The sequence below is a fragment of the Hyperolius riggenbachi genome, chromosome 9 (genome assembly GCF_040937935.1).
Source record: "Hyperolius riggenbachi isolate aHypRig1 chromosome 9, aHypRig1.pri, whole genome shotgun sequence".
In the NCBI taxonomy this organism is placed as follows: domain Eukaryota; kingdom Metazoa; phylum Chordata; class Amphibia; order Anura; family Hyperoliidae; genus Hyperolius; species Hyperolius riggenbachi.
In genome coordinates this window covers 195,548,854-195,559,553 of record NC_090654.1, presented here as the reverse complement: position 1 = coordinate 195,559,553, position 10,700 = coordinate 195,548,854, and the positions used below count along the sequence as shown (strand labels likewise).

At 43.7% G+C, this 10,700-nt stretch overlaps 1 protein-coding gene across 1 annotated transcript in view; it reads left to right on the top strand.

Annotated features, from left to right (window-relative positions):
• The first annotated feature begins 5,730 nt into the window (after positions 1-5,730).
• Positions 5,731-10,700, top strand: part of SUSD6 (sushi domain containing 6) — a 29,847-nt gene continuing 24,877 nt past the window's right edge. Inside the window, exons 1-2 of the mRNA XM_068253835.1 lie at positions 5,731-5,756; positions 7,908-8,105. Of these exons, the coding sequence (XP_068109936.1) occupies positions 7,946-8,105 (160 nt within the window). The 5' untranslated portion in view covers positions 5,731-5,756; positions 7,908-7,945. The remainder of the gene's footprint in view (positions 5,757-7,907; positions 8,106-10,700) is intronic.

Here is a 10,700-nt window from a genome sequence, read left to right as displayed (position 1 = left end):
TTTGCAGTTATTTATTTTTTAAAAATGTTTGGAATCGTGTATGATTTTCGTTCCATTTCTCACGTGTACACCACTTTGTATTGGTCTTTCATGTGGAATTCCAATAAAATTGATTCATGTTTGTGGCAGTAATACGACAAAATGTGGAAAACGTCAAGGGGGCCGAATACTTTTGCAAGCCACTGTAACTCACCCCTGTGGTAGAACCAATTTGACATTTGTTCTTAAAGGGAACCCAAGGCGAGAGGGATATGTAGGCTGACATGTTTGTTTAATTTTAAATAATGCAGATTGCCAGACTGTCCTGTAGATCCTTTGCCTCTAATACTTTAAGCCATATACCCTGAACAAGCATGCAGATCAGATGTCTATGACAAATCTGACAAGATTAGCTGCATGGTTGTTTTAGGTGTGTGATTTAGACCCTACTGACCAGAATGATCAGCAGTACTGCCAGGCAACTGGTATTGAGTAAAAGGAAAAAAAATGGCAGCTTCCATAGGTCTCACATTTCGGGTTCCTTTTAAAGTACACACAGAACTGACATTTAAATCACTACATAATCTGGGCCCTGGATACATGAAAGAAATGTTGCAGCTGCGTAGCAATACCTGCAATCTAGAAATGTGGTTAGAACTCCTGCACATGGACTGTAGACTTTTGCCACTTTAAACCATTTATGATTATTTTAGGAGAATTTCTACTATGTATATAGGAGTCTTGTAATGCAGGTTTATGCCTCTTCAGTAGTTGGTTGTTTTGGAAAGTCCATAACCAGTTGCTGCTGTTCTGTATATGACTCCTGATCATCCAGACCTCCCCCCCCCCCCCCCCTACATAGGACAGAACGTCCTGCTAGGTAAGGAGCCCAGCAGTATGTCTGTACAGTAAACGGACACTCAAAACATTTGTGAAACATTTCAGGTGATTGAATTATTAAAGTGTAAAGGTGGCCATACTCTTATAGATTTGCAGCAGATTCGACCATCAGATTCCTGTCAGATGCCTGTCAAGTCCAATCTGACAGGAATCTATCTGATGTGTGCCGCTCACTAGGAACAGATTTCCAATAGATTTCAGAATGAAATCTATTGGAAATCGATCTAAATGCATTATTGGACCATTAGATCCAATGCAACTCTATGGGCCATCGATCTGCTGCCAGCAGCAGATCGACCTAGATTTTCCATCCTGTCAGTTAGATCAAATCGATCGAAATTGATCGAAAGCGGCGGCAATTCGATCGAATGGGGAATTTGATAGAATCGATTTCTGATTGATCGATTCTATAGAATTGATTGATGGCTGAAATCGACCAGTGTATGAGCTCCTTAAGGATTTATAACACAGAAAAAACACTGGACAAATGCGCGCTTTTTTGAGCGATCGAGATTTGCGCTTCTATGAAGGCTGATCGCGATTGCTCCAGTATCGCCGCAAAACTGCTGCAGGTAACACTTTTGCAATTGGCGCTAATCGCAAAACGCTCGGCGCCAATCTCAGCAGTGAGAACACTGCCATAGGGTAACAAAGTACTAGCGCTTTAGCGATTAGCTTATGTGTGAATTGGCACTCCATCGGGCTGTAATGAGTAATGCACAATACTCGCACTATACGTAGAAATGTCTCATTGGTACAGTGCTCCTGACTATGGAAGTGAGCATTACAGTATATCGGTCCAGAGATAAGCAGTTGAGACACATAGTTTACAACAAAACAAGCAGGCATCTGCACACACTGCAGCTATTTTACTATCAGTACTACTAGCATAGGCACAGATTGACATTTTACAGTGAACGTACTGGAGGTGCCGTATCAGTGTTGTATCAGTAATATAGGTGTACTGAATTATTGAACAGAACAGTCTGAGCTCTTTAGGAATCTCTTCAGTGTATGACCCTCCTGTGATCCTGCTTAAAGTGGACCTGAGACATCTGAAACAACAATGTATACTTACCTGGGGCTTCCTCCAGCCCCCTTTAGTCCGTCTGCTCCTTTGTCATCCTCTCAATATAGATGTGGCATCTTACAACGGAAGGTATTTGCAGTAATTCCACTTTAAGTGGTCCAGAAATATTTTCCATAATCCGAAATCAGAATCAGAAAACATTTTATTCAGCATGCACGACTGGGCAGTGCTGAGAATTGGGTTTGACACTTACAAAGCTCTAAGTGGAGACAGAAATATAGATAGTACAACAATCACAAAGTACAGCAAAGTTCAATAGTACAGCATTGACCGCAAGACATGCAGTACGAAAGCGGTGTTTCCGCTACACAGTCTAATTGATTCAGCATCCACAAACCTAGCCACTTCACCCCTAATGGACAAGAGCGATTTTCAGCTTTCAGCGCTCATCCCTTTCATTTGCCAATAGCTTAATCACTAATAATCACAATGAAATTATCAATATCTTGTTTTTTTTCACCACCAATTAGGCTTTTTGGGGTTGATATTTGTTTTCAGTAATTACTTTATTTTCTATGCATTTTAAAGGGAAAAAATGAAACCATACACTTTCTCCAATTTCATCCCCTACAGTTTTAATATAAACACTGCTACTGTACATAAAACCCACACATTTTATCTGCCTATTTGTCCTGGCTATTACAAGACTTGAATTATGTCCCTAGTACAAAGTATGGAGACAATATATTATTTGGAAATAAAGGTGTATTTTTTCGTGTTTTTTGTTTCACTGTTCTCATGTGCACACGCGCGGAAAAATGTCCTGCAGCTGTTAACAGGCTCCAGCAGGACGTTTTAATACGCCTGCTTGTCTTTAAGTGGTTAAGTGTGGAAGAATGTGAGGGGAGTGGGTGCTGGAGGTGGGAGGGCAATGATTGAGTTCAAGAGGTTTACCACATGGGGGAAGTATTCCTATGCCTTGAAGTTCTGGTGGAGATGTCCCAAAACCTGCAGCCTGATGGTAGCCGACTGAAGAAGCAGTGGCCAGGTTGTGAGGGGTCGTCGGCAATCCTCATAGCTCTGGTGCGCAGTCTGGAGTTGTAGAGGAGGATACATCACTGGTGGATATGCAAATTTTGTCCTTATGCTCCTAAACGCACCCAGAACCACTGGTGAACAGCCTATACATTCTATATAGACACACTTTATACCAGCGGTTCTGGGTGTGTGTCTTCTTTTTAAGGTGTACCTGAGATGAAAGACATCTCAGGAACCTTACTTACCTGGGGCTTCCTTGAGGCCGCTCAGTCCCTCGTCTCCCTGGGTGGCTTCTGTCCCCCACAATACCGCCCAAAGCCTGGCAGAGTCACGCTTCGTCAGGAATGCGCAGCCCGGGCAGATGCGCTTGCATGGTTGGGAGCGTTCTGCGCTTGTGCAGTACTACTGCGCAGGCTTCTGGGGGTTCTGGGTCACCATGAGCAATCTGCTTACTCTGGGCTGTTGTAAAAGGAATGTTAAACATCCCATATATGTTTTGTAAAAGAAAAATTTAACAGATTAGATAAATGTTATTTCATGGACATATAAATATGACATTGTTTTCCTAAAATTGATTGAAAATCAGCAGCGATCCTCAGTCAGTTACAAGAAAATTTGTGCTGTGGAAATACAATAACTGATAATGCAAGAATAGACATGTTTTAGGTACTACAGTGTTTCCTGTAGAAAGCCCTGTAGGAAAGGTGTGTGATGTATGGGATGCTGCATCCTGTGAGTAGTATGGCTACAGGAGGAACATCTTCACCCACACACCAATCTGTTGCAGTGTGAGGTAGTGCTACTTGGTGTCAGTCCAGCTGATGATCTCATTTGGCATTGCTTTGTGGAGCTCCATTTGCTGTACTAGGACACAACCGTGTATGCCTTTAGCTTGAGCATATGCTCACTGTTTCTGCTCACTTTCTAATTATAAGACATGCGGATTAATAAATTACAAATGATAAACACGGAGAACAAGCCGTGTGTTTTAAATCTTTCACATCGCTGCCACCAAGGTTTATTTCTAGTAGTGTTGGACGTAGTTCATAGTTCTGTGGACCATGTTCCAATAGGTGTACATGAAATCTTATTTTTGCTTTCCTCCCTCCCACTTGATCGATCGATCGCTTTTACTCCAAATGATGATATGCTAAGGCTACTGCTCTTTTCACACCGAATATTGCAATCAGCAGCGATGCCGATTTTCAACATTTAAACAGGAGTATTTTTTCCCGGCCAAAACCAACACTGCCTTTTTTAAGGAGGGCTGCCTCATTGCAGCGGCCCGGTCTCCTGCTGGCCGTTGCAGCGGCCCGGTCTCCTGCTGGCCGTTGCAACGGCCCGGTCTCCTGCTGGCCGTTGCAACGGCCCAAGTCTACTTCTGGGGTAGCTCATACTCTTCTGTATTTGTTTTTTATTTTAGTTAGAAAAAAAAAAAGGCAAGTTGCCAAACAATTAGAAATATTTACATCTGTGTAGGTATGTTATGCGGTTTGCAAATTTTTCTGAGTTTTCTAATAAGAAATTTTTGTGCTACTTCCATGCCTGGAGAACTTTTTTTTTAAAGCTGCATACGCAACGCAAACCTTTTTAATGTGTTTATACAAGGTAAGCAGAGAGAAATGAATCCAAATGTATAGGTGTAGAAAGCTGGAATAGCATATTTCCCAACAACAGTGGAGTTTTGTTTTAAAGGATGTGGCCAAGGGAAAAAAAAAGATCTACTTACCTGGGGCTTCCTCCAGTCCCTGGCAAGGCTATAAGTCCCTCACCGCAGCTCCAGTGTCCACGGATCCCCTCCCTTGCAGATGCCGACCTCACCAGTACTTCTGCGACTGCACAGAGCGATCCAGGCTACATGAGTGCGCTCGCCAGCGGGGTGCAGGCGCAGTAGATGCAGACCTGGCGAGGTCGGCATCTGCAACAGAGGGGATGCATGGACACCGTAGCTCCGGCGAGGGACTTATGGGCTGCCAGGGGCTGTAGGAAGACCACCAATTAAAGAGCAGGGGGAGGGGGTGTGGTTCCGAAGAAGGATGGGCACCGTGCGGAGGGTGACACAGGACACTTAATATATAAATGCACACATGGTGGGTGCATTTATACACTGAGGGGCAATGGCGGATGTTGCCGATCCCTGAAAGATTTCATGCTGAAATCAATTGGGAATCTTACGGTGTGTGGGCAGCTGACAGATCTCTCTCTAATCAGATTTGATCAGAAGCAGAGACGGGACAAGGTCCTCCAGCACCCAAGGCTGAGACACCAAGTGCACCGCTCCAGCCATCAAACACTGATTGCTATTAGACTAAAGGTTTGGACGTCCAAACGACGGGTTGTTTGCGCAAATCCGACGTGTGTATGTCCCTTAAGAGGTGCCTCAGGACTAACATTTCCCCCCCCCCCCCCCCCCCCCCCCAGCACTTTAATCTCTACTTATCTGGCTTGCAGTCACTGCCATGTATCCCCTTTTCTTATTTCTCTCTGCTTCAAACACAATAGGGGAATAATAGCTGAGTGAGTTGTGCTGCCCTCCTACACTGCGCCCTGAGGCTGGAGCCTCTCTCGCCTCTGCCCAGCCCCGATCAGAGGTTGAATCCACCAATCATCACCAGATGTATAGCTACCTTTAATGCTGGGTACGCACAATACGTTTTTCCACCCGATCGGTTTTTCTGCTCGATTCTCTTATCTTCCACTCGTTTTTCTTATCCTTTTCCATTCATTTCTAGGGGAAATCGAGCCTGAAAAACGATCGGAAGGAATATCGGACATGTGGGAAATTATCAATCGAACCCATCTATCGGGGGTAAAAACATATGGTGTATTCCCAGCATAAGACAATAGATGTATCCCTGTCATTTGTGTTTAGTCTAGCAGCTGTATTCAATGTTACTCTGCACTGCCATGTGCTGGTCAGTTGTGGTGTATGTGGAACGTTCATGTGTTATGTTTCATGTTAATCTGATTAACATAATATAAAAAAAAGGAAAGGGGGAAAAATATTTAATGTAGTATATAAAATGTTGAATTTGTCTTTAACTGTCTAGCCTGTGTACATTTTTGTTATGTACTTATTTTCAGCTCCTACCTAGAAGTATCCCAGTCCATCTCACTATTCTTTGTAAAAATAAAAGGATTATATGATCCACTAATTTGCCTTCCACCCATATACACACTGCAGAAAACAGCTGGATTTTACATAGTAGTCATTTGACTTGAGGAAAGTACACTTTTCAATTGTGCTGTAAATCATGTGATTAGATTGCCTTATTACTGGTATACATACAGTTGGCACCATAAATATCCCCTCCCACCACTTCCCCCTTCTGGTCTGTGTGATGTATACAAGTGGTGTTCTGGTGTTCCCTTCATACTCCCTGCCCCCCTCAGCTGCTTGTTTTCATGTGTGTGGTTTCCTGCAGTTATTGATGTTCTGCTTCAGCTGCTGCAACCACATAAACGTCCTCCTCACAAGCTCTGTGCAGCTTCTACTAGTGATCACTGGCTGTTCTCAGCTGTTCAAGCCACGTGGACAGCTAACTCTAAATATGGGGTCCTGAGGGAACAGGCCATCTGCTGTGTAAGACATGAGAAAGCTGTGCAGCGATCTTCCTGCCTTGACTTGCTCTTAGCTTCTGTTTTGTTACACTTCCTCCTTAGCTCAGCCTACTTGCTGGTAAATTCCTCCTACAGCAAGATTCTGTCTGTGGTCACAACTGTGAGGCCTTGCTTATTCTCTGAGTTCTCAAGTTGTTCTTCTGGAGGGTCTGTAGTCTTTATTTTGGGGAATACATCCATCATCCACATTTCCCAAATCACAATTACTGCTAGGTTTCTTTCTAGTTTTATTTTTAGCACTAAATGTTTGTTTAGTTTGACGGCACATGTGGAAGTGGCTACTCCGGCAATGTACAGAAACATCTATTGCTCCGTCAATGTACTGCTGGCTAAAACCATTTTTTTTAGTGATCATTTTGGCTCCTTTAGCAGGCAATGACAGATCATTCTTGGTGTGCTGCATGTTCTGCCAAATGGAGAGGGAAGGGTGTGGATAAGCCATAAGGGTGCCCATTAAGGGTACAATTTTTCACTAAATGCTATCTTTCGATGCAATTTTAATGATCGTAACTAATCGTAAGGCAATTATCGATTGTTCACATTTATTGAACGATTCTTAAAATTTGATCATAAAATCCAACTTTCAGATCGATTTTATCCTATTTAGCAATCAACCAAAGAATTGTTCCTTATTGATTGCCTTTATAAATGGCAAATTTTCTATACAATTCGATCGTAAAAATCACATCGATTGTTGAAAAATTGTACGGTTAAAGGGCACCTACAATGTAACCACAGTGCCCAAAGCAGTTATGTGAAAAGTTCCTCTGTGCAGCACTACAAACAGTCCTCTTCTGCATCAGTGAGTGTGGGAGGGGCTCATATCAGTATTTACACTTTACACCCCTCTAGCATCTCCCATAATACGTCGTATTTAAAGTGACTGTAGTGAGGACATGAAGGCTGCTATATTTAATTAATTAAAAATAAAAAAAGCCAGTTGTCTTGTTTTCCTGCTAATCTTTCTGGCTTTGATAATGTCCGAATCACACACATAGATGACCAATGAACTGCAATTCCTCCCAAATTGGTGCCAAGTTGGTTGCAGTAAGTTTATGGATTGAAATTGGACCAATCAGCAGCTACATTCAGTTGGTCCAGTTTCAATCTGCGCTCCAATTTGGATGAATTGCATTTCATTGGTCATCATCTCTGTACTTGAAACAATCATGATACTGAAATTACGCATGCGCTCCTGCAAGGGGGTTGAGCTACAACACATGAGCTGGTACTGGCCCTGCCCCTGATACTCCTGTCTTCTTTCTGTCAGTTTGGTTTCCTGTTTTGTAAAACATTGTGTGAATAATGGTCTAATAATCTGTCCTTTTCTTCCCCTTAGTTTGTCCCCCACCCCCGGAGCCAGAGAATGGTGGCTTTATGTGTCACCCTCCACACTGTGAAAAGCCCTTCACGTCTGGTAGCGTCATAGAGTATTTCTGCGCAGAAGGATACATGCTTAAAGGAGACTACAAATTCCTCACATGCAAGAATGGTGCCTGGAGCCCACCTATGGGAATTAGCTGTAGACAGAGCCAAGGTAAGTGCTTGTGACCTTATAGGACTGTCTGCCTGCAGCATTGCCCCTCCTGGGTATCCTTAGTATGCCTATAGCCTTGTGCACACGCCAGACTGTTCTAGGCTGAGGTTGGCAGTCAAAGTAATCTCAGCTGAGAATCTAATGTGTACAGATGTCTCCCGAGGTCGCTCAATGATCAGGCATGCTGGATATTTAAGCGATTGATTGTTGACCATAATTTCCGCCACCATCGTCCCTCCTTTCATCCTCATTTGGAATTTGCCTAGTGACATGTCTATACAGCATAGGTGCCCAACAGTGTCACCTGAGCCCAACCCCCCCCCCCCCCCCCCGAGCGCATTGTGTACCTCTCTACTATCTACCTTTATTCTGCTCCATTGTGCGCCACACGGGCTGATTCATAACATGACAGCAATGCAAGCTAAATACAGGGAGGCGTGATAGGTGCAGTCGTGCAGCGTAGTGTGCCTTCCTTAGATATGCGTGTTGCTTCCATAGAAAAGTGCGCTCCATGTCGGCTGCTACTTTGTTAATTAATGTAGCCACGATACGTCACAGGCATTTAAAGGAGCATGCGTTACTATGTAAGCAACACGTGTAACTAAGGAAGGCACGCGATCGTGAATCAGCCCATCCATAGTCCCTTCCTCTCCCCTTCCATAGTCCCTTCCTCTCCCCTTCCATAGTCCCTTCCTCTCCCCTTCCATAGTCCCTTCCTCTCCCCTTCCATAGTCCCTTCCTCTCCCCTTCCATAGTCCCTTCCTCTCCCCTTCCATAGCAACACACCACTTTCCTTTAGGCAAGTGGTCGAACACTTGACATTAAACTGTCGCTCGAAGGATCGAGACTATCCCTATGGGCCCCACAAATGGGAAGTGTGTACGAGGCTATAATAGACACCTTCAGCTCTCTTGTTATGTGTGTGACAGTAGGACTGTTGATAACCTCCCCCCCGCGCCCCCCCCCCCCCCCCCACACACACAACACACACCTCTGGTGTAAGCGGGTACATAACCAGATCTTCCAGGGTGCTCTGAGGCAGAATGCTGCATGACTTTGTAGCCTAGGCTAAGCATCTCACTGTAGGTGTGGGTTACTTACCAATATACAGTAATGTATAGATTTGAGAAATGTTTCTGATGCTGAAACTAGAATGAAGGTAAAAATAAATAGCTGTAATATTTTCTACTATCTGTCATTATGGATCTATTTTAGTGTGCGTAAAGTGTCTTAAAATATCATCTTCATCAATAAATGCAGTAGGTGTGCATTTAGGCCCATTTTATAATCCGGAAATATTACCTCATTATGTTATTTTATAAGTATACTGGTATTAAACTATCTACAGTGTTTGCTTTTGCCTGCTTAAAAAAAAATGTGCTTCAAAACTGTTCCTACTGTTTCTGCAGTGTTCCCTTACCCCTCCCTAGTGGAGAATTGGGAGAGAGCATTAACGATGTATGTTGCTATGCAGGGAGGTGGCGGTATGACGAGTGGTGTGAATGGCCGCATCCGGTGCTCTGGCTTTGCTAAAGATCAGACATGCTGGGTCGTGCGGCTGCAGTACCACCGCTGATCTGACTACCCAATGCTCTACCATGGCGGTCATTAACTTACTCCGCGGCCGAGTTCAGACCAGCGTGGGCTTAGGCCTTTCCTGCCTGTTTGGGAGCCAGTTCTAGTATAAACCGTAGGAATGACATGCCACTATATTAAAGTAAGACTAAAAATCAATTGTGTACTTATGACTTTAAAGTGGACCTGAACTCAGAACTTCTCTCTGCTCTAAAAGATGCACAACAGCATAATAACCTTTAAACAAAAACATATCTTTGTTACAGCTCATACAAATCCTAAAATACATTTTCACAGTTTCTACTTCTTTATTCATGGAAGCAGACACATTGTTTACAGCCTGTGCTTTCAAATGGGCGTATCTGCCATAGGCAGTCATGTGACACAGAGGAGGATCAAATTACAACTAGTGATTATACACAAATGAGGGAAATGCTAAACTCTCTAAATACATTCAGGGTACATTTCTCTACGTTTTCCTTCTGTCTTCTGCAAGAGTTTAGGTCCACTTTAAGTTTGATAAAAGGGTTTTAAACAGTAAAGTTGCTCTGACATGACATAGCAAAAAAATGTTAGATATGTACCTCAGTAGTGGAAAAGCTCTGGATGGTACAGAGGCTTTCTGCATCCTCCTGCAGTCACTTTTCCTGCGTGGGGTTACTCTATACTTGTTGACTTGCATCAGTCAAATGGGTTTCTACTGGCTGCGAGCACTACCCTGGAGGAGCTCATGTGGATTAGGCAAGTCCGCACACGCCCAATCCTTCTGCTCATGCCCAATCCTGATGATCTTGCCCATGGCCGCACAGGAATCCTATTTGACTGTTGCGAGTTCAATAGGTGCAGAGAATGGTGGGCTGCAGGTGTCCTGGATACCTAGATCATCCTGCTGAGCACACTTGCCCACGTCTACATTATTCAGCAACACATAAACGTTAAAGACTGGGTCGCATTGCTGAAAAATGCACAGATGTGTGCAGGTGTACTTAGGCTGTTATGCTTACAAGTGACCGTCATCCA